Source organism: Catharus ustulatus, chromosome Z (assembly GCF_009819885.2).
Source record: "Catharus ustulatus isolate bCatUst1 chromosome Z, bCatUst1.pri.v2, whole genome shotgun sequence".
Taxonomy (NCBI): domain Eukaryota; kingdom Metazoa; phylum Chordata; class Aves; order Passeriformes; family Turdidae; genus Catharus; species Catharus ustulatus.
The window spans coordinates 26,196,826-26,220,816 of NC_046262.2; the positions used below are offsets into that span (position 1 = coordinate 26,196,826).

Below are 23,991 nucleotides of genomic sequence, written 5' to 3' on the forward strand. Positions count from 1 at the left end.
GGTACACTCTGTAAATCAAACTGAAACTATGATGATTTCCTAGGCCAGCATACTGGTATTAGAAGTCATGACCACTGGCTTGGAGGATGATGGTATTTTTCAAATCATTGTTCTGAACCACCCTGTTGCAGGCAACAAGACAAGTTTCTATGATGAAATGAAAAAAAAAGTGAACATGATGTCTCATATATCAGTGTTATAGAGAACTCTGTGAAGTCATGGCCTGAAATTCAATGACCTAAGCTTACATTTATGGTTTGTTTAGTTAATTTCATTAATTCTTGAATATTCAGTAATGCATTTTTAGAGAAATTAAATTTATGGAGTTAATCTTGTAGAAATATATTTTTAGGCAGCATGTATGAGAGATTGTATAGACTAGTGGTTTTTTTGATGAGTCAGATAAAAGCATGTGCAGTATGTATGTGTTAAAATGTGCATAGAATTTTGATTTGGCCATTAAAATATTGATTTGGTTTATACACCAATGTAAACACTCAGGTTTTATCACCAATGATGTTAGGACGCTTGAGCATTCACTTGCTTGCATTCTAGTACTGCTGTCAGGATACTTTAACTAAGAAGATACTTTAATCATGATTATTGAATAGCAACTTATAAAGCAAATTTGATTTGCAAAAGGTGGGTGAATTGTTTCAAATTAAGCATTTGAGAAAAAGTCTGGTTTTATGTGTTCTTCACAGAAAGCAAGCTAGAAATAATTACTCATTGCAATTAATTCCTGTAATACTGCTACTGCAGAAACAGCGACTTGTCTGAAAACAAAGCTAAATTTTCCATTATCCTCATTTGTCTGCTATGCTTTTAATCAGCCCTCATTGTTTGTGACTTACACTGGAGATGACAGGTAAGTGTTTAATGTATGTATGGAGCTGATAGATAAGTACTTTCCATACTGTAGATCTGATGGAAAGTTTCAGCTTTGTAGACTGCAATAAAGGTCAGTCATTAAAATTTTATGTGTGAAATCTCTGAGGATGCTGTTGTATAATGGCTAACAGTCTTGTGATCTTGTATTCGTGGAATTTTATTAATTTGGTTTATATTCTACTAAAGTAGTCAACATTTTCTAGAGTGTGCTCTTCATCTTCATGAGCACCTTGACAAAAGAGATGCCAAGCTCAGGGCTTGAGGGTGGCCCCAAATGGTCATAGGGATCACTTACTAGTTTCAAGAGGGTGATGCATAACCAAACCAGTTCTAGATAAATGAACTCTTGAGTCCCAGGTCCACATTGCTGTATCATCAAAGATAATAGATTTTGGAGCAAGCACTTCTTTCCAGCTGTCTAAAAATGGAGATTAAGAATAGTGGATGACAGTTGACTTAATTTAGGCAAGGACCTACCTGGTCCTTTGATCTGGATAAGGTGACTTTGTTCTCTCTGACTTGACACTGCTGGGAATGCTTCCTGTGTGTTTACCTATGTGCTTCATCATGACCTTTCTGGATAGATGGGTAATACAGAATCAAAGGCACTTCTTGTAAAGATATACCCCTATAAATTTCTTTACCATTAAAAAAATGCATCTATTTTTTTAGTGGTTACCTTGTATAGTGTGGCCTTGATAGCCCACATCGCTTCAGCATCTTGTGCTGTCTTTTGCAGGAGCTGGTACTGGCCTTACTAACTTTGCCACAAATTTTCCTTTGCTTTCGTGGTCATGAATAATTTACCTTCCCTCAGCCAGAGGATAAATTCTCATTTTGTGTTTTGAAGAACTCCTCAGGAGTAAATTTGTAATGTAAACAAGGAATACTGCTATGGGGTAGACAGCAGCATTGTACAGACTAGGAGTCAATTGTTTTATTCCAAGTCAGGGCTCTATCATTTTACTGGAAACTTCATCCATATGCTGTAATTTGACAGATTGCCTATAAGGTCAGAGTAGCAATGAATTTCATTTGTTCTGTTAAAACTGTACCCTCCAGTGTTCACTGTGGTACAGGTGTTTTTAAAGAAATAAATAGTGATATTTCTTCTTGTGTGGACAGCATCCCTCAGAGACAGAGTATGTTACTTATGCAGTGCTGTTTCCTGCCCCTGACAACTTTGCAAGTGTAAAAGAGTTACTCTGTTCTGATGTAGTGCTGCAATTGGCTTAACTCACATTTCACTGGCAGGTGTGGAGGCAGCTTGACCTTTTTGGAAAATTACAGTAGTTTCACGAATACAAGCCGCACGGATTATAAGCCGCACCCCCGGTGCCTCGACAATGTTGCTGTCTTTGTCAATAGATAAGCCGCACCCCGAATATTAGCCGCACTTTCGTTCGTCGCGAGAATCCGTGCGCAGCTTTCACAAATTGGCCAATTAGTAAGAGGATCGCGGCATAGCGGGCTTTACTGGCTCGGGGCGGGGCCAGGCAGGCTCGGCCCGCTCATGGTTGCCGACGGGGCCGGGTGGCCCAGCTCAGCGCCACGGCTCGGCGGGGCTGGCCGGCTGGTGCTGCCGCCGCCGCCGGGCTCGCTGGCCCCCCTCTCCCGTCAGCACCGCCCCGCTGCCGCTTTCGCTCGCCCCGCTGCCGCTTTCGCTCGCCCTGCGCCGCGCCTCGCGAGCGCCGCGCCCGCCCCCCGGCGCTTTCGCTCGCGGCGGCGCTTTCGCTCGCGGCGACGGCGCTTCGCTCGCGAGCGGCGGCGGCGCTTCGCTCGGTCGCCGCGGCGGCGCTTCGCTCGGTCGCCGCGGCGGCGCTTCGCTCGCGAGCGGCGGCGGCGCTGCGCTCGCGAGCGGCGGCGGCGTTTCGCTCGCGAGCGGCGGCGGCGCTGCGCTCGGTCGCCGCGGCGGCGCTTCGCTCGCGAGCGGCGGCGGCGCTGCGCTCGGTCGCCGCGGCGGCGCTGCGCTCGGTCGCCGCGGCGGCGCTTCGCTCGCTCGCCGCGGCGGCGCTTCGCTCGCTCGCCGCGGCGGCGCTTCGCTCGCGGCGGCGGCGCTTCGCGAGCGCCGCTTTCGCTCGCCCCGCCGGCAGGGCTGCCGCCGCCGCCACCAGGCTTGCCGGCCGCCCCCTCCCGTCTGCACCGCCGCCGCGTTTCCTCGCCCTGGCCGGCACTGCAGGCCCCCGCACCGCCGGGCTCCCCCACGCTGCTGGCCCCGATTCTGCTGGGCTTCCCCGGCTGCCAGGCAGCCCCACCCGCCGGCCTTCCTGCTTCTGCCATGCTCCCCTGCACTGCTAGCCCCAGTTCTCCCGGGCTCCCCCGCCCTGCTGGCTCAGGCTCTGCCGCCCTCCCTGCCCCGCCCTGCTGGCTCAGGCTCTGCCGCCCGCCCCCACACTGCAGGCCCCGCCTCTGCCAGGCTTTCCCACCTCTGCCGGGGCCGGCCGGGCTCCAGCTTGGCTTGGGGCTGCCGCGGGCTCTCACTTCCGTGTTGGCAGCTTTTAGAATTTTGTTAATAGATTAGCCGCCCCGGAATATTAGCCGCACTTCCGGGTTTCCACCAAAATTTTGGTCAAATTGGTGCGGCTTGTATTCGTGAAATTACTGTAATTGTAAAACGGGCAAACCCATCAGCTCTCTAGAGATGGCCAGTGGACCTTACTGAGAGACGTCAAAGGGGTGACTCACTGAAAAACAGTTGCAAAAGAGGAAGCAAGTTCCAGATGTTGCAGAGGGAATGTGTTAGATTTCTGGTCCTTGAGATGGGGGAGAATAGCAAGAAAGAGTGTGGTTGAAGTCTCCAGAGCTTATAGATTTGATATCATCAGTTCATGGTCAAACAGATAACATTAAGCATACATTGAGCAGCTTATTCTTTCTGAGTAGTCTTTATTTCACAGGAACAGTGCAAAGCTAAAACTCCAAATTAAATTAATTTAGCTTCCAATTAATTCATTAAATGCAATGGCTACCTGTCTACAGTCAGAAGTTTTAAGTTCTGGCACTGTCGGATTAATATTGTTACATGATTGCTGAAGCAGAATGCTATAAAACTACTTAGTTACTGGCACAGTGCCACATTTGATTAACAGTGTTTCTTTGGATTGCTCTCTGTAAGGTTCATCAGTATGGTACTACATGTTTCTATATCTCATTGTTTTACCATAAAATAAAAATCCGTGTCTAAAGCACTGTCCAGTATATGATAGGCTTGAAAGCAAGTGGGAATTTTAAGGACATCTGCAAATTTTTTGTTTTAGGTAACTTGTATTATTTATACTAATTTCATCCAACACTTTATAGAGTAGGTTTTTACCCTTTTTTTTTCGTAATAAGTTAGGGTCATCATGGTGAGAATTTCCTCATGTATTATTTTCTGTTAAAGTGTTCAACAATAACTGAAAGTACTGTTTTCATACAATTTAAAGATGATATGTTAAGAACCCAGAATTTGATTTCATGGACATAGGTTCTATTCTAGGTTGTATGATGGCTGTGCAGATTTTGTGTTGTGCCAGTTGATTAAGCACATGTTTTTTCTGCTTTCTCCAGCTGACTTAGCCCACTTAATGGACAGAACCTATGAAAGAAAACTGCCTGTCAGCTCTTTGACAGTAGCCCGGGTAAGGAAATAAATGCCAATCATAAACTGGTAGAAGTGACTGTGCAATGCTTGTGTAGTCGAGTGAGCTGAGAGACAATAAATGATACCAGCTCTGTTAGGAGTTCTGGGATCGGAAATGTCTTGTTATAATCTTAAATTGCTGTATAAGGCTGTTTTATTGATACTTGATACTCATTAGTTAGTACCCAGACCATAGGATCTTCAAAACAGATTTTTTTTTCTCAGTAACATTGGGCTTCGCTGTTACTGGGTGTAATGTATAATATATGTTTCCTGCCTTCCTGTGGTTTCTGTCTTTGTGAGAGCTTTAAAACCTCCTCAGACACTGTATAAGAACCCACTGTCTGTCTTCCTCCTGTTCCAGGCTTCTTTCAGAGTGAGGTGGAGGTGGACATATTTTGCTTTTATAGCTTTATTTTGTTGCAGCAGACTGAGGCAGAATAAATGCTGACATGGGTTAAGCAAAGCCGTTGTTTTTACTGGGATTGGTAACCAGTACCATCATCTGGATGAGTTCATCTGGAAGGGAGAAGGAAAAGCAGAGATAGGTGTTTTTAAATTCTGTGTGTAAATGAGTGTTTGTAACGAGGAAGGAGAAAAAGTATGTCATTTGTTTAAAAAACAAAACAACAAACTAATTTCAGTTTCAAAATTATCCAGAGAAACTGAGTTATGTCAGTAATATCACTAACTAGAATAATTTGCGCCCCTGAGGAGTCGCAGAATGCTTTGTTCATTTACAAGAGCAAGCATTTATACGGACCAAGCATTCTTGACCATGGCTTCTTAGACAGCGTCCACAAGGGAAATGGGTGTTCCTCTCCTTTTTATGAATCAGATTTATTACTTTCCTGCTTTGGGCTGGCCTCCCTAGAGAAATGGCATTTTCAGGTTGTCAAACTTTCCAATACCTGAGCTAACATCAAATTCTTGTTTTTTGAAATGTAGACAACGCACACAGGCATCCTATTGCCATACTCAGAAAATGACATCTCGATATGTGTAGCATGCAAATAGAATTAAGAATTGGGAGACCAAATACCAGTCAGCTGAAATTGTTTTTAGCTTAGGCTTAGGGTAAATAGAAGTACTGACCTTGAGGACATGTTTGTTTATTCTGAACTAAAGGTATTATATTATAAAGATGCTGTAGTGTTCCAGTGCCTCTATGCTTATGTTAGTAAAACATACCGGAAAACAGGATTCACTGTTACCATAAGACAAAATCTGGTTGAAAACTTTGTTGGAATTTAAGTAATGGATAGCACTGGGAGTTCTGTAAGAAGACAGGATTGTAAATGGGAGGACAATTGTGCTGTACAGCATGGGGGGGGGTGATTTTTTTTACTACTATCAAGTATAGTGAAATACCAAATTTTACTGTCCCTGTGCTTCAGAATATATGTGCAATAGTATGAATAAGCACAACAGGCAAACTATAGGGAAAAGAATATTTTTTTGAAAAAGCAATGAGGCATGCCAAGACTCACTCAATTGTGAAAAAAATGTGAGGAACTGAGTATCTGCTTAAAATAAAGGGCATAATTAAAAAGCAGAAGATTTAGAAGAACAGCAAAAATACATGATACTGAGCTATAAGTGTTTAGTTCTCCTTAGATGGCTTTCAAGATGCATAAAGTTTCTCAGAATTAAGGAAGGGAGTTGCTTCAGTTTTAAGAGGTTTGAATTTTAGCAGTCTAGAAGAGGCCAGAATTAGGAGCAAACAAAGATTTCCAGAAGAGTTCCAGTACTGAAAGATACCTAAATATTCCAGACAAATGTAATTTGTGATTGCATTTTCTTCTAATATGCTTTATGTGAGTGCTCCCTTTTTAAGCTCTTATTTCTTTTTTTTTAATCAGTTTGTTGACAACATTTCTTCACGAGAAGAAGTGGATCAAGCTGAGTACTACCTATACAAGTAAGCATCTCTTCCCCCAACACAAAGTTTTGAGTCATATGAGTAAATACCATGCAGCCTTGTCCTTTGGGGCTTCTTGGCTGTGATTTCTGTCTTGAAAAGTATGTGTATCTGCTTGTCTTACAACTCACAGCCAAGGACTTTCTTGCCGACTTCTTCACGGATATGGCTGCCTTCTCTGGACTTCTGGCATTGTCTCCTGTCAAGCATGTTAATCTCAGATACTGATCTAGCAGCTAATGCAACCTCCAGCTGTGGTTTATGTCAGCGATGCTGAAATTATAGGGAGTAATGTTTGTTCACAGTTTTTCCTTCTGATACTTTTTGTAGTTCTCTGAGTCATTATTTATCTAAATTGGCTATGTGATATTTGGATGTTTAAGCAGGACTCAAGGAAGCTTGTTTCCTTAGAACATGGAAGAATGAAAATGTGCATCTTGTGGTAATGATCAAGTTAAGGCTGAATGAAGTATATTATCTCCCTAGTACTTGTTTGTTTCTCAGATAAGCAGTGTAGTTCACTTTATGCATGTGTTGTTAGGGTTTTCAGCAACTGTTTTTGTGCTGTTTGAAGTGTACCAGGATACCTTTCTGGTAGTGTTAGGTTGAATGCTTGCTTGCTTCAAGTCAATACCTCTCAATATTGACTTAAAAAAGGTAGAAATTATCGCTGATCACTAGAATAAATTAGTTCTTTTATCACAGTTGCACACACATCTTGAGAACTTAATGTTATGATGGAGACACATCCTGTCAAAGAGCATGAGAGAGCATCCTTACAAACAATGTCAGGTTGTTACTCATAGATAATAATGATTGGTTTTTTTTAGTTAAGGTGTTTCCTAGATAGCTGATTTAAATATATGCACAGTTTTAAGTACGTGACTGCATTAGACTTCAGATGTCCCTGATTCTGTAGTACTATTGCGACAATATCCAAACCTCGGATCTTCAAGATGGAAACAGTGGAAATGGGTTAATACTAGCAATATCCTATAATTTAAAAATAAAAGTAAGAAAAATACAGTAATTTCACGATTATAAGCCACACCATTTTGACTAAAATTTTGGTCCGAACCCAAAGTGCGGCTTATCATCAGGTGCGGCTTGTATATGGACAAAGAACAAAAAGTTGCTGTTTTAGTTTGGAGGACAGGTGTCTGTTGAGAAAGGCAGGAACTTCTCTTTGAAATGGAGAATGTAAACCCTCTCTCTCCAAATTATTATAATTTGGAAATCAAGGGGCTTTCAGGCAAAAATATGGAAATTAGGAATAACAGTTCTTTTCTAGGGAAATCAAAATAGAAATACAGTACTACAAAGAAACAAACTCCAAATCCTGACAGAGTACAACCTGACACCCTGTCAGGCATGGTGTTGATAGCAGTCCTGTTAAATGGTGGCTGCATCCTCGTGCAGTGACAGATGTGATTCAGTTGGAGCAGTGCTCCTGTACAAGGTGCAGTTTCCCTCTGGAGGTCCAGTGGTGATGTGGAGAAATCCGGTTTTCCTCTGGAGTCCAGTGGAGAAAGGGGCTCCCTTAGTGTCCCAAAACCTCTGTTTTTATCTTGGTAAGAAATGTTGGGCTCTTCCCCCTGGCTGGAGCAACTTTCAATGGGATGCAGTAATTTTATCAGTCACGCAGTGGGACTCAATGGGCCATTAGCAGAAAATGACTCGCTGGAGGAAGGATGGGGTGTGAAAAGATAAAGAACAATGCCCTGCCTGGTTTCAATGGATGGGCCGTTAGCAGGTTATCTGCCATTGAGATAAGGATCACTGTCCCCACCCTCAACAGATGGTGATAGAATAGATACCTTTTATCACACTCTGTATTGTAACATGTGGCTTATAATCAGGTGCGGCTTATATATGGACAAAAAAACAAAAAGTTGCTGAAACCCAGAAGTGCGGCTTATACTCAGTGTGGCTTATAATCGTGAAATTACTGTAATGTCTCACAGAGGGATGGTTAGTGCAATTTTCATTCCTTTTAGTCAAGATTTCACTAGTCTTACCCAGAATCTGTGGTCAGAAATCAAATTTTCCATCCTGCAACAGCAGAGATGGAAGCAGAAGGAGGTAAAGCCAGTTTAATGCAAACCCTGTAGTACCTTTTAGTAACATTGTTCAATGTGTTGTATTATGCCACATGTCCTCAAGTACTCTCTGATGGAGTCAGGCCCTCATGGGTCAGGGATTCCAGTAGACCTTTGACTTCCCTAACATGCAAAGGAAAGTGGGGTAGTTTTAATTGCATGGTCTCAAAATGACACAGATTTAAAATCCATATAGTGAGGTGTCTGTAATGTATCTTACAGGTTTTTTCTTCTTGGAAAAAAAAGGTTCAGAAAGAGTAACAAAAACTTAGAAGCATAAAAAAGGGTCCATTATGGGAAGCTCTAACATGTAAATATCCTTCTTAGTCTTAATATGTGCCTGGTTAGTACCTCAGGTAAAACCACAAGATTTCTATCCTTAAGAACACATTCTAGTAGAGAGAGTTACAGTTCAAAAACAATCATGCTTATTTAGTATTTTCCTAAGATAAAATTCCACTATGACTGGTCAGAGTATAGCTGTATGCATATCAGATATAATCATTTGTCATCAATACATGTTTTAGTCGTCTGTATGGAGAGAATAGAAAAGTACTGATGTGTCACATGGCTTGTCAGACATAGTCTAGCTGGAATTTTTCTTCTGTGTGTCCCTGTGATGCTGCTTTGTTTTGGTGTCTTTTGATGATATTAGCATGAATTTTCAAGGAGACTTCATTCCAACATTGATCTATGAAACTATTCTCAAAATGGATGTGTATGCAGGTAGTGAAACAGCGTTTAGAGGTCTGCAATTCATGTAAAAATCCTAATTATAATAGTATTTTCTCTGTCAAGTGAAAATAAATGTTCTAACTCCAGGACATAGGAGATGTGGGTATTTGCAAGACCCTTTGGTTGGTCTTTACATTTTGGACTTGGAGGTAAAATGAAAGACATTTTTATAAAGATAGGTCTTTGCAGCTGTGAGGATGTTTGACACAGGAAAATGTCCCATATAAATGGCCACACCATGAAACATAAATGAGGGGGGTAGAGAGGGAAAGTCAAGAAGCAGAGAAGCTTTAACAAGAAATCTCTCGTTTTCTGTCCTAATGAAAAAGTTCCAAGTACAATTTTTCTTTTATTTATGGAGTTGAAGCTTCTGAACAGGAGAAAGGCAGTATCAGAGAAAAGCTGATTTTATGTCCATTTTCTATATTGTATGTCTTCTGAAGTATACAAGTTGCAAACAAATGTGTACATGGCCTGGTAAGTTGACTGTATGTGTGTTTACTTGAATATACAGTAAATTCACGAATACAAGCCGCACTGAGTATAAACCGCATCTCTGGGTGTTGGCAAATATTTTGGTTTTTGTCCATAAATAAGCCGCACCCGAATATTAGCCACTCTGTCGTTCGCAGCAAGGACCCGCGTGCAATTAGTAACAGAACCGTGGGAGGGCGGGCTTTACTGGCTGAGCTAAGGCTGTGCAGGCTCGGCCTGCTAGGGGCCGCTGACGGGGCCAGGTGGCCCAGCTCGGTGCTGCCGCTCGGGGCCGGCCGCCGCTGCCACTGGGCTCGGTCACCCCGGGGCGGCGCTGCCCCGCGGTGGCAGGCAGGGACGGAGCTTCCCCCGCTCCTACGGCGGCGGTGGCGGGTGGGGACGGAGCTTTCCCGCGCCCGTGGCGCCGGTGGCGGGCGCGGACAAAGCACCCCGCCTCCTCCCTGAGCCGCGGCAATGGCTGTGCGGGGCTCCCGTCGGCTCTCCGAGACGCGGCAATGGCGGCGCGCACTTCCACCCGCCTCCCCGGGCCACAGCAATGGCTGTGCGGGGCTCCCGTCGGCTCCCCGAGCTGCGGCAATGGCGGCGCGCACTTCCCCCCCCTCCCCGGGCCGCGGCAATGGCGGCGCGCACTTCCCCCCCCCTCCCCGGGCTGCGGCAATGGCTGCGCAGGGCTCCCGTCGGCTCCCGGAGCCGCAGCAACGGCGGCGCCCCACCCCCCCATCGGTTCCCCGGGCCGCGGCAATGGCGGCGCAGGGCCCCCGTCGGCTCCCCGAGCCACGGCAATGGCGGCACGCCCCTCCCCCATCCTCTCCGAACCGCGGCATTGGTGGCGCGCCCCCCCCTGCCCCCGTCCTCCCCTGGGTTGCGGCAGAGGAGGAAAGAGAGCTCTCCCGCCTCTCTCCCTGCCCCCCGTGCTGCCTGCAGGGAGCCAGGGCAACGCGGTAACACTGTAACAATTGCGAAATGCCGGCTTTTACTGGCAGGTGCTTGGCTCGGCGCCCTGGCTGGCACGTCTGGGGTTGTAAATGTCAGAAAATTATTCACATATTAGCCGCCCCCAACTATTAGCCGCACTTCCGGGTTTCCACCAGAATTTTTGTCAAATTGCTGCGGCTTGTATTCGTGAAATTACTGTAAATAATCAGTCAATTTCCAAAGTCCTGTGGTTTTCCCCTTAGCTGCTTGTAGAGTATAAAGAGGGGAATTTGATATCTCTCCCCAGTGTTTTGAGCCTCTGGTAACCTGAGGGGAAGGGTAATCAGTTCCAACGCCCCTGCAAGGTTGAAAGATGTTCCTGGTACAATAGGCAAACTGCCTGTGGGAAGAATCAGGGGGAAGTAAGGGCATTTCCATGCTTGCAGTGTTATGTTTTCCTGGAGACAGGAGTGACAGATCTTGTATTTGTTAGCTTTGTAGATTGGAGATTTTCCGTCTATGATGTGAGGCAGAGCATAGTTTCAAAAAGTAGTATTCTGGAGCCTTACCATAATGCATTTAGAATCCCAAAATAAAATATATATGTTATATTTAGACCTGTTTAAATTTTCTATCCTTTTAAAGCAGTAGATCTTCAGCCATACTGTCTCCACAGAGGATCTTGAGCTCTCAAGAATAGCTGTGTGGAAACTGCTATGCTACATTGTGGAACATGTCAGTTAGATGGTAAAGGCCAGTTTGAGGCATGATGTCATCTGCTTTCAGTGCTCCTCTTTTTGTTCTCTTCTGAATACCTCACTCCCTCTGTTAACTGTCAGACTTCTAGAAAATCCTTTCATCTCCTAGGATCCCAACAGAAATTCTCATCAGAATGCAGAGCACTTTCAGCCAGATCAAAGATCTGCAGTTCGCTGTACTTTGTCCTGTCTCACTGAGATGCCAGTATTTCACACATCAGGGTGTTTTTTATATGATTGAAACATTAGCATAATGAGGAGTGGTTTTGTGATGAGGTAACTGCTGATTTTGTATGTGGGTTTTATGCCAACAAAGATTTTTTCAATGCGTGTGAAAAGAATTGGTGAAGTTTTTATGTTTGGACTCCTGAAGAGAGTTTTTAATTGCATTAAACTCATGACCCACAGTGTAGAAAAAAGTATACACAGTGTCTGGAGAATGTGTTTGTATGTGCATGTGCTCTTCAAATTCTTGCACAATCTACCTAGATCTTATTACCTTTCTGTGGCACTTTCTGTGGTTGGTAAATTTTTTTGAAAACAACTGTTTCTGCGGACTTCAGGGTTTATTACCTGGGGTCTGTACTTGATTATAATAACAAAATGGGACAATACCAAATGATTAGAAGTTATTCTTGGATGTGCTATCTTTTATTGAATCATAGAATTGTTTAGGTTGGATGGTAGTAAGCTGCAATTTTGAGGCCAGATTTCAGCCTTTAAATAATTTTGGCACTGTGGTTTCCGTACATATGAAATTGTGCTTTTTCCTGATAATACCTATGTGTCATTGCTTAGGGCAACATTACATGCAAAATGAGTTTTACCTGCACCTCTGTGTATTTGCATGTTTGTTCTATGAGTGCAGAGGTTGTACTTTCATACCAATCAAGCAGCTTACTGTCTGAAATTGTTGTTACTCAAAAGTATTGTTTATAATAAATTTTCACAAGGGACCAAAAAATGTATTTCTGAATGATATTTGCATGGCATTCATTCTCACTAGTATGCTGCTTCGTTTCTGTATAAAAATCTACAGTACATAATGAATACCATTAAGTACAAATAGAAGAGATATAGACAAAGTCCTATAGTATATTTATTTCTTCCTTTGAGATGTTTTTATTCTCTTAAGTCTGTAGGTGAAACAGACTTCATTAACTGATCAAATCTTGGTTTTCAATGCTGCCAGAGAAGTATATAGGTGAAAAAAACCGTATAAAAATAGAGGAGTCAGAAATAACTACCTGCTATTCAAGTTATGCAACAGTTATATTTTGAAATTATATTGAGGAGTGGTGGAAGCATCTAAAGAGAAAAACACACTTTGTTGGCAGAATGGTATGTTTTACCAGTTTGGACACCTGCCTAGGTTGAGTGCTCTAAAATAAGTTCATTTGCAAAATATTTGGGCAGCTTTTCAGAAGGTAGGGAGGCATAAGGAAGGGAAATACCAGAGAGAGGTACCACATTAGAATATGTATAGTAATTTCACGAGTACAAGCTGCACCATTTTGACTAAAATTTTGGTCCCAACCCGGAAGTGCAGCTTACACTCAGGAGCGGCCAATATACAAACAAAGTTCGGAAATATCCCATCCCGGAAGCGCGAGCTGTAGGCGAAACTGAGCTCGCAAATTGAGCACCTGCCAGTAAAACCCGCAATCGTGCGATTATTACAAATTGGTTACTCTGTTGAGCGGCGGGGGGAGGCGGGCTCCCTCTTGTAGCGCGGCACTGGGGAAAGCCTTGCGGCACGGGCAAAAGCCGAGGCTCCCACTGTCTGCACAGTGCGGGGGAAAGTCCAGTGGTGTGGCGCAGGGGAGAGCCAGGGTTCCCGCCGGCACCACGGGGGGAGTGGAGCTCGCAAATTGAGCACCTGCCAGTAAAACCTGCGATCGCATGATTGTTACAAATTGCTAACGAAAGCATGGTTTATAATCCAGTGCGGCTTATGTGTGGACAAAGAACGAAATGTTGCCGACACCCGGAAGTGCGGCTTACAATCAGATGCAGCTTATAATTGTGAAATTACTGTACTTACTTCCATGTGAATGACAGAAATACAAGTGTTGTCTTCATCTGCCCGTGGTTTGTCACAGTCTGAACTGTCAGAATCTTTGGAAAAAGCCATTAGTTGTAACGTGCTGTGAAGTGCAGGAGAACCATCAGTAAAGATAAAACATTGAAGAGCATTCAGAAGGATCTTTTCCTGTAATACGTGCCTTTTCAGTCATCTGCTTTTTGTAGTTCATCTGTCCATTTGTATATATGGTTTTCTTTAAACTTGGCAGAAACTGGTCAACACTTTTCAAGGCACTGCATATAAAAGCAACAAAAAGTTGGAAGGCTTTTCATCAACACTAATTTTTTTTGTGTGTTGCCAATAATAGGAGGATAAGCATTTGGATTTTAAAAGCTTTATATTTAAAACAAGAGGAAAAGAAGGATTCTTCTACAAACAGAATGCAATGCCAGTGCTGGGAGTACAGTAAATTCACGAATACAAGCCGCACGGAGAATAAGCCGCATATCCGGTGTGTTGGCAACATTGATGTCTTTGTCAATAGATAAGCCGCACCTGGAATATTAGCCGCACTTTAGTTCGCCGCGAACTTTCACAAAGTCGTCATTTAGTAGCACAATCGCGGGATCGCTGGGGCTTACTGGCTTACTGCTGACCTCGGAAACGTTGTTTCCAAGTGAAAAAAGACACACCCTTTATTTACAAGCCGAAAAAGACAGGAACAATAGTGTGGTCATTTTGCGAGCATTCCCAATGGATCCGCGTTGCCTTTAAACAGCCGCTCAGCCGCGCGGGCAGGCAGCTGAGCTCCGAGTGGAGCCACATCTCCATGCTGGCACAGGAGCGGCCGTTGTAGCCCTCGCAGCCCCGCGGGGGGAGCGGCCGTTGTAGCCCTCGCGGCCTGCGGGGGGAGCGGCCGTTGTAGCCCTCGCAGCCCCGCGGGGGGAGCGGCCGTTGTAGCCCTCGCGCCCCGCGGGGGGAGCGGCCGTTGTAGCCCTCGCGCCCCGCGGGGGGAGCGGCCGTTGTAGCCCTCGCGGCCCGCAGGGCGAGTGCCGCTCTGGCCCTCGCAGCCCCGCGGGGGGAGCGGCCGTTGTAGCCCTTGCGGCCCGCGGGGCGAGCGCCGCTCTGGCCCTCGCAGCCCCGCGGGGGGAGCGGCCGTTGTAGCCCTCTCCCTGCGAGCCGAGTGGCCGTTCTACCCCTCTGCCTGCGGGGAGAGAGGCTCCCCCAGCCCTCTCCCTGCGAGCCCAGCCAGCCCCGTAGCCGCACAAGACTGAAAACACCTTAAAAAGTACAGAGAAATATCACACACTTTTATCGAACTGCCGAGGTAACTCACCCCGATAACAACCCCCGCCCCTCAGTAACGCCGCCATCCACAGGCAGGCAATAAGCTGTTCTCTGATTGGTTCATCGTCGGAACAACGGGAAACCATGGATTTCAGACTGTTTTGGCTCGGGACTGGACCAGCATGATACTAGGTAAGGGCAGATATCACATTTTTGTCCATAGATTAGCCGCACTGGAATATTGGCCGCATTTCCGGGTTTCCACCAAAATTTTAGTCTTCTTGCTGCGGCTTGTATTCGTGAAATTACTGTAATCTGTCCTCCTCATCCACAGTATTTCTGGAGTCAATAGAAAGATGAAGCCAGTTACTTGGTCCACACTCCATGTGGATACATTTTTCATTTAGTGTTGGAAGACGGTGTTTCATTACAATTCTTGGAAGAAAAGTGTACGAGCAGAATTTCCATGTTTTTCACCCAGCATCTTTCTTGCCAACAGCTCAAGGCTTTCTGTCTAGTAGCTTCTACTGGAAATAGTCTAAAGGTACAAAGTGACCAGATCTCAACTGTTGCACTCATCTTGAAAGAGAAAGGACACTTTTGTCTCAGAGTTTGACCCATACTAATCCTTAAAAGTCAATTTTGCTATATCCAGTGGCATTCCAGTAGTTGTTTAGGAAACCCCTGCATCAGCACAAAGCCAGTCTGGAGGCAGATCTTGTGTTATGTTTTAGAAATACTGAAAGCCCAGAGAGAGGTTAAATGCAGCCAAAAAGGTAGTGAATGAGCCATTCGTATGAATACAAATGGCCAAGAGAGACTAAAACCTTTTATAAGCTTCAGAATTTAAAACAAGCACAAGCAAAGATCTGTTCCATTGCTAGCTTTAGTAAATGGCTAATATCACTAATAATAGTAAAGATATAGTGGAGAATTAACTCCATCTAGCTTCCCCTGCAAGGAATTCCTGCTTCCACTACAGCCCATGGGCAGCAACAGCAGTCAAAGCCAGTCTCTAATCCCATCTAAATAGAAAAAAAAACCATATTAATGTTTTTATTGAGTTCCTTGTCCTTTAACTTTCCTAAATAGTGTTAAATGTTACAGCAGTCTTTTTGCTTTCAATTATGTTGAAAGTGGCAGAGCTACCAGCATAAACCATGAATTTTTATTAGGCTTAACAATCATTACCAGAGCTGCCATGGTCCCTTCTTTAGGAATTATTAACTTTTTGATTATTGTATCTATCAACCTAAATAATTGTTCTGTGTGGTGCAAGTATTTCCTTTTTGGGTCAAAATAAATACAGTAGAAAAAAATAACTATGAACTACTTGTTATGGAATAATCTTGACATGATGTAGGCCAGGACTGTCTTAGTGAGGGTAGGTTGATTAGAATTAGAATTATTTGAATTGTTGAGTTAGTTTAAATCAGCAAGCAAGAAACCTTAATTCAAATAAAATATTTTAATAATATTTAATGTTTATAATTTAAATTACAGTAATTTCACAATTACAAGCCACATGGACTATAAGCTGCATCTCTGGGTGTTGGCAAACATTTTGTTCTTTGTCCATAAATAAGCCGCACCTGAGTATAAGCCGCTCTGTTGTTCGCAGCGAGGACCCGTGTGCAACAAAGTTGCCAAATAGTAACAGAATCGCGACATGGCGGGGTTTACTGGCTCAGCTCGGGCTGTGCAGGCTCAGCCCGCTCGGGGCTGCTGTCGGGGCCAGGTGGCCCAGCCAGGTGGGGCCGCTAGGCGAGGCCGCTTGGGGCTGGCCGCCACTGCTGCTGGGCTCACCCCCCCAGCGGCAGCGGGCAGGGACAGAGCCCGCCGGCACCCGCAGCGGCGGGCGGGGACGGAGCCCGCCGGCTCCCACAGCGGCGAAGGCAGGAGGGGAAGGAGCACCCTTGCTCCCGCTGTGGCGGCGGCAGGCGAGGGCGAAGCCTCCTTGCTCTTGCCGCGGCAGGCAGAGGCAGGAGGCCCCCGCTTACCCCATGGGCAGCAGGGATGGCAGCACGGATCCCCCGCCTCCTCCCCGAGCCGTGGGGATGTCAGCACAGAGCCCCTTGCCTCTCCCCCGCCTGAAGGAGGGAGCTCCCCTGCCTCCCTCCCCCCACACTGCGCTGCCGGTACTGAGCTGGCCCCACCCGCCATGCAACACAGTAACCAATTTGTAACAATCGCGAAATCCTGGGTTTTACTGCCAGGTGCAATATTTTATTGAAAATCAGTTTTTAAGAACAGGATGACTATTTAGAGCCTGTATTGTGTTAATTTTATTATGGAAAAAATTAAGTTAGGAGTTGGAGAGTGAAGATACACACTAAATAGTGTTGGCTTTCAAATGTCCTCAATCTGGGAAATAGGACGTGCGTTACTTGTCACAGCTGTAGTGCTGAAAACGCATCTTGGGTCAAACATACATGCTGTGAAGTCGAGACACTTAGCAGAATTTACTTTGTATTTTTTCTTATAAATATTTTCTCTGACTTGTAACTAAAGAAAGGCTTATAAGAAAGTGGGACTGGACATCCACTAAGAATGTGAAATGTTTTGAAACACTCCAGAGCATATCACACGGTAGTTTAACATGGAAAGGGATATCTATCTGTTTGGCTTTTTTTTTTTTTTTTTTCTTTGCAATGTTTGAGGAAAATTTTTTTTCCGGAAACTACAGTAATTTCACAACTATAAGGCACACCCTTTTGACTAAAATTTTCCCCCAAACCCGGAAGTGCGCCTTATAGTCCGGTGCGCCTTATATGATTTACAAAGTTGTGACATTTGCCACCCTGGAAGTGTGAGCCATGAGCCGTGGGGGGAGCTGGCAGTGCCACGGCAGCTGGGTGCAGGCAGGCCCAGGGGCCCATGGCACTGCCCCTGCCGGGTGGAGGTGGGCCTGGGGGCCCACAGCGCCGCCCCTCTCAGGTCCAGGCGGTCCCGGGGGCCCATGGCTGCCGGGTACAGGCGGGCCTGGGGGCCCGCAGCACTGCCCCTGCCAGGTACAGGCAGGCCCGGGGGCCCATGGCTGCTGGGTTGAGGCGGGGCCTCGGCCAGCAACTGCACAGGGGGAGCTGGGGGTGGAGCCTCGCTGCAAAAGAAAGTGCGCCTTATAGTCCAGTGCACCTTATATGATCTACAAAGTTGTGAAATTTGCCGACTCCCAGGGGGTGCACCTTACAGTCCAGTGTGCCTTATGGTTGTGAAATTACTGTAATGTGAGTTCTGGTAAGACCTATACAAGCAGTTTCATGACATTTTTGTTTTCTACCATGGTAACAGTATATGCTCTTGCTGGTTGCATGGAAGCAGGCCTGGGACCAAAGAATCTCTGACATGCCATTTCTTGAGAATTCCTATTCTGCAACACACTTGTTAAGGAAACTGCCAGTATTGTTGAATGATGGCAAGTCATGTGCTAGTTTGTAGGGTAGACTGATGGAGAGAAGAGCAAAGGCATTAAGAAACTTTTTCCTGTCATACCTCCACCAACCTATGAAATACAATGCTTATGCAATATTTCAGTGGGGATATCCTTTCATCTTACTATATGTAATGAAAAGTCTGTATGATCTTAGTTTTAAATCATCGTTACATAAAATTTTGGTTTATTTTACAGGCTTTTAAGATGACTATGGTCTGATCAAGCACATGAAAAGGAGCTATACCATCTAACTGGACTTCATAGTCAAGAAAAGTGTTCTATATTTAGTTGGTAACAGTGAAGATGTTCATCTTAGTAATGTGATACAGTAGAGTGGATCCAGTATAGTGTGTTGTGCTCAGACTATTTGTAGTTTTGATGCACATTCGTGTGTAGTAACAGATAGCAGGTGTGATACAGGTTCCAGAAGGTGAAAGCCTTTGCAGATGGAAAGAACATTTAAGATGACCATGTTAAGAGAAGGAGTAATGCACCGCAGAAACAGATCTACTTCTACTTTGTTTTGTTATACTCAATTTTAGACAAAATGGTTTTATAACCAATAAAATTATTATGATGGCAAGGAGGTAGATTTAGGTTAGAATGCATCTTTCTTTAGCTTGTAAATGGGCATGTTAATTTTCAAGTAGCTGCCTTTTATTTTAAAAAAAGTTGATATTTATGCTTTTGTAGGACTGAAAATGTTATGTCAGCATTCAATTATCAAGATATCTAGAAAATTATGTGATTATATACAACAGACTGTAGGTTTCTTTTTGGCCCAAGTAATGAAGGATTTTGAAAAGTCAGTTATGTCACTCTATTCCAATAGTTGCATTTTTTTCTAAATAATTCCATCTTCAGAAATGTCCAAAAAGATTAGAGTCCAGAAACAAAAATGAAGACAAGTAGGTACTTTTATTTGGCTTGCTTATCAGCTTATTTTTGCATATACATTTGTGCCTGTGAAAAAGTGCTCTCCCTAAGGGCAGAAGCTTGATTGCAGACAGATCCACAAGACAATGCTTAGCTGTGATTGAATAGAGGAATATTGAATCAGTAGGTAAGCAAAGGTCATGGTTGTTACGCTTATTGTTTACCAGAAAAGTTAATTTAAGATGCAAATTTCTGAATATAAGATGTTCAGTAGCAAAATAAAAAAACCAAAAGCAAACCAAAGCAGTCATTCAGTCATTCAACCAGTTTGGTTGGTTGGTTGACTTGTTTTTTTGGGTTTTTTTGGGGGTTTTTTTGGTTTTTTTTTGGTTTTTTTGTTGTTTTGTTGTTGTTGTTGTTGTTTAAATGCTGCTTTAATAGTGAGCTATTTTTAAAGCTGCATGTTCCAGATAACGTATTGGAATTGTCTGCTGGAATGAGTCCAGTTGCATTTTCTGTGCTTCTCTGTACCAAGCACTCTGCTGAGCCACCTGCAACTGTTCCTTCTGCCATAGTTCCTGTTGCCTCCTTCTGTTTCTGAGATTTACTTGGTAAATCCTTGGCTCCTAACTAATGCCTGAATAGTCCCTTCCTTACCTTTCTTTTAGGTTTTTTTGTGGAGGGCATTGTGAGGCGTAAGAACAGTATAGGTTTGGAAAAAGCTTAAACAGAAGTCAGAGCCTCTCTTGTCAGTTGATTTTATCTCCTTACCTATTTCCTAAAATCCTGATGTGCTCCTGTCCCTGAAGGAGAATGTTCCCAGGCTTTTCAGCTGCCGCTCTGTCTCTTCTTTGCTGTATCAGTTTGTGAGCCTGAGGGACTCAATTAAATGTGGAGTTGGTTGTTTCAGAAATAAGGCTGTGGCTGCTTCCAGCAGTTGGTTTCCATCTTCACCACTGATACATCTCTGTGGGATGCTGGACTGCACATGTTGAAAGGTGCTGCGGTTGTCCTTGCCTCCTAGCTTTCATCTAATTAATGATCATGTGCATGTGTAGTGTGCCAGGTCCTCAGCTCATTGAGGCAGGTTCCTGGTACCTTGGAGGAACTGTGTGTTCTCTCTTTGGTCCAAGTAAGGATTAGACCCAGGATCTACTTTAGAGAGCATTTAAGCAGCAACAACAAATACTTTCTTGGATTTATTGTTAAAATTGGAAAGGGCTATACAAGAGAGCAGCTGATAGAAATGCCTGTTTGCTCAGCTGTAAATGTAGACCCAATAATAATTCCTTTCTCCTGCTGAAAAGTGAACAGAGATTTCGGTTATATTCCCCCACACCCCACTTCCTTCAGTCTAGAGCTTGTCAAACTGAAAGCACACACATTTTGGCATCTGGATTTGCAAGCAGATTTTCACCTTTGTGAGTAATATCTGTTGTTCAGGAATTGGTGTGGATATAAAACTGCCTTTAATCTCCAAAGTCAACTTTATGATGATCCTCTTTACATTGCCGTTTGTTTTGTTCTCCCCTCTGTAACTATTGTATTCATTTTAAAAACAGGAAAAATAATTTCAAAATTCCCCTAGGGAGTGAGCAGAGCTGGAGTAAATTGAGCTACAAGCTAAGTAGATGGCCTCTGGCAGTAGATAACTGGTGTATCATGGACACTGTCTCCCTCCCCCTTGTCTACCCTGCCTGTGCCAAGGTTGACAAACCAGACTGGCTGTTGGTGTGTCTGACTGGGGCTGGACGCAGAGTAGCAGCTACTCTGAGAGCATGACAGCAGAGCTTTGTGCAGCAGGAGTGGTACAGTCCACTTTATCAGGAAAAGGATTTTTTTTTTGTCTTTATTGAAGTTGCAATGATTACTTCTTTTTGTGGTTTTCCTTGCCCAAATTAAGTCATAAAGCAGCAGGTTCGTCTTATGTAAGGTACTATTGTGATGTTTTGAAAGTCATGATGCATTGGAGAAATAAAGCCAGACTGAAAGGCATGCAGTACATAAATGTGTATAGTTGTAGTGTTTCTCCTGCTCTTCTGTCTCCGTTGTTCTCCTGTGCAGTGAGTAATACGACGTGCATGAGAGCTCTATACCATGTGCTGGGGAACTGTTGCTGTAAATTTGGGCAATTTGGAGCCCATATACAAGGTCTGAGTATGCCACTATGAAAGGGCAAAGTAGCAAGTCATCCTGGCCTTGCATTGTGGTCCAGTCATTAGCAGAACCAAAAGCATTAGTGAGTTACCGTAGAATATGCTCAGTTGGAAGGGACCAGTCATTGAACCCAACTCCTGGCTCTGCACAGAGCACCCCAAGACTCACACCATGAGAGCATTTTTCAAATACTTAATGGACTCTGGCAGGCTTGCTGCTGTGGCACTATGTTTATAACTAACAATCTTGGATGTGTTCCCGTCTCAGAAGGGGAGAAACTACAATATGCGTTTTTGCATTATGAAATCCTCTGCCTGTTTTGGGTATCATGATCTTATTTTACTGTGCAGCTTGCAGCTACCTACGCAAAAGAGCATTTGTCCTACAGTACATGCAGTACTTAAAGAGAGGTACCTGCTGTCTCCAAATAACAGATCTGATGGCACAGTCTTTTTCTGAAAAGAGTAAAATGGTCATATAGCTGGTAAGAGCCCACAAATTTCAAACTGCCTTACAAAATGCTTGAGGCCAGTTTGCCATGGTTATCCGTGATGTACTTGCTGTTCCTTGGAATTGACATATGCAGTAAGGCAAAGGACATTTTGGTCTCACTGGTTTCAGAAGTTAGATATACTAAGAGGTATGCTAGCTAGATGCCTCACAAGTACAGTAATTTCACGATTACAAGCTATACTGACTATAAGCCACATCTCCGGGTGTTGGCAGCATTTTGTTCTTTGTCCATAAATAAGCCTCACCTGATTATAAGCCACTCTGTCGTTCACAGCGAGGACCCATGTGCAACAAAATTGCCAAATAGTATCAGAATCATGGGATCGCAGGGTTTACTGGCTCGACTTGGGCCGTGCGGGCTTGGGCCGTGCGGGCTCGGCCTGCTCGGGGCTGCTGTCGGGGCCAGGTGGCCCAGCTCAGCGGGTCTGCTAGGCGGGGCTGCCTGGGGCCAGCCGCTGCTGCCGCCGGGCTCACTTGTCCCGGCCCAGAACTGCCCCGCGGTGGCAGGCAGGGATGGAGCCTGCCTGCTCCTGCCGTGGCAGGCAGGGGCGGGAGCCCCCCGCTTCCCCTCCGGGCCACGGGGATGGCAGCACGGAGCACCCCCGCCTCCCTCCCCCTCAACCCGTGCTGCCGGCAGGGAGCCGGCCCCACCTGCTGTGCAACACAGTAACCAATTTGTAACAATCACGTAATCCTGGGTTTTACTGGCCGATGCTCGGCTCAGCGCCCTGACTGGCACTTCCAGGGTTGGAAATTTCAGAAAATTTTTCACATATTAGCTGCTCCTGAGTGTAAGCCGCATTTCCAGGGTGGGAGCAAAATTTTAGTCAAAATGGTACGGCTTATAATCGTGAAATTTCTGTACTGTTATTGGGTAATGGGATTAGAGAACAGTTAAAAATGTGTAAAGGACTTCAGCATTTCTTGTTACTCATTGCTGTAAGTATTTTTATTAGGAAAATGCATAGTTAGAAGAAAAAATAAATACCAACAAACATTGCTCATTGAGATATGATATGAAAAGTAAACAGGATAATGATGAGCTACCTGATAGCCAAGATCAGCCTATTCACCAATGGTCAATGTTTTGGAAATAGTTGCCTTTTTCAACAGTGGCTGTGGCTGAAACTCCAAGTATCAGGGGTTTTGTCCTCTTTTAAGGTGTTTACATTTAATATGAAAGCCTTCTTGTCTGCTTCCCCTTCACTCATGGGTATAGAGGGAGAGCAATACACAAGGACATCACACTGTAGCAGGGGCAAATGTAAAGAGCACAGGTATTAGGTCAAAATTAGGCTAACTTGAATTGTGTACCTGTGGCAGCAAATAGGAAGAGGTGAAACCTGGAACGTGCAGATCCAGTTTGTGCAGTGTTTTACAGCAAATGCAAGGTTTGGCTTTTTCCCTGCTTAAGTTGTTTACTGAGATCCATTCAGTATTTGTATTCCTGAAGGACTCTCTTCCCAGCACCTTTTTTTTTTTTGTCTAATTGCATGTGGTGTGAAACTGAGTAACTGCAGAATAAACAGTTTGATTGGTACACTTCTGTATTGCAGCCTTTGACATACTCAAGACAGAAATACATCATTTATGATCTGTGCAAGTTCAGCTGTGATCAGACTGAAAATTGTCAAGGGTTATGTCAGTCGGTGTGATGTTACAGTAGTTTGGAGCTAATGTATGATCTATTTCTGGGAGCTGTTTTGTGAACCATAAAGAATTTGAGTCAAATAAATGGAAAATGCAACATAGTTCCAATGTAGATAGTGGCTCTCAGTGATGAAGTCTCTAACAAAATTTTGTTAATTTTGCCCCAGGTTATATTTACACTAAATATTAGGCATTATTTAAAGTTGCTGTTTGCAAATACAATAACAGCAATGTCTATTAAAGGCTGAGATTTTTTTTCTTGCCATAAAATCAAGAAATAATTTTTTGCTTTTCTTGCAGTTTTTATGTACAGTAATTTCACGACTATAAGGCGCACCCTTTTGACTAAAATTTTCCCCCAAAACCGGAAGTGCGCCTTGTAGTCCTGTGCGCCTTATCTGATGGACGAAGTTCAGAAATTTGCCTACCCGGAAGTGAGAGCTGCGAGCCATGGGGGGAGCCGGCAGGGCCATGGCTGTGAGGTGGAGGTGGGGCGGAGTAACGGCGGGCGTGCCCCGGCCCTGTAGAAGCGGGACAGCCCCTCCAGAGGCATGCCCTGGCCCCGTGGAGGCAGGATGGCCCCTCTACAGGTACGCTCCTGCCCCGTGGAGGG

General features: G+C 44.5%; 1 protein-coding gene across 2 annotated transcripts in view; it reads left to right on the forward strand.

Annotated features, from left to right (window-relative positions):
* The window catches only part of MRPS27 (mitochondrial ribosomal protein S27), a 50,152-nt gene that overhangs the window by 4,444 nt on the left and 21,717 nt on the right, over positions 1 to 23,991 (forward strand). For both annotated transcript variants that reach the window (XM_033085258.2, XM_033085259.2), the window contains exons 3-4: positions 4,441 to 4,511; positions 6,376 to 6,434. In XM_033085258.2, the coding sequence (XP_032941149.1) occupies positions 4,441 to 4,511; positions 6,376 to 6,434 (130 nt within the window). The remainder of the gene's footprint in view (positions 1 to 4,440; positions 4,512 to 6,375; positions 6,435 to 23,991) is intronic.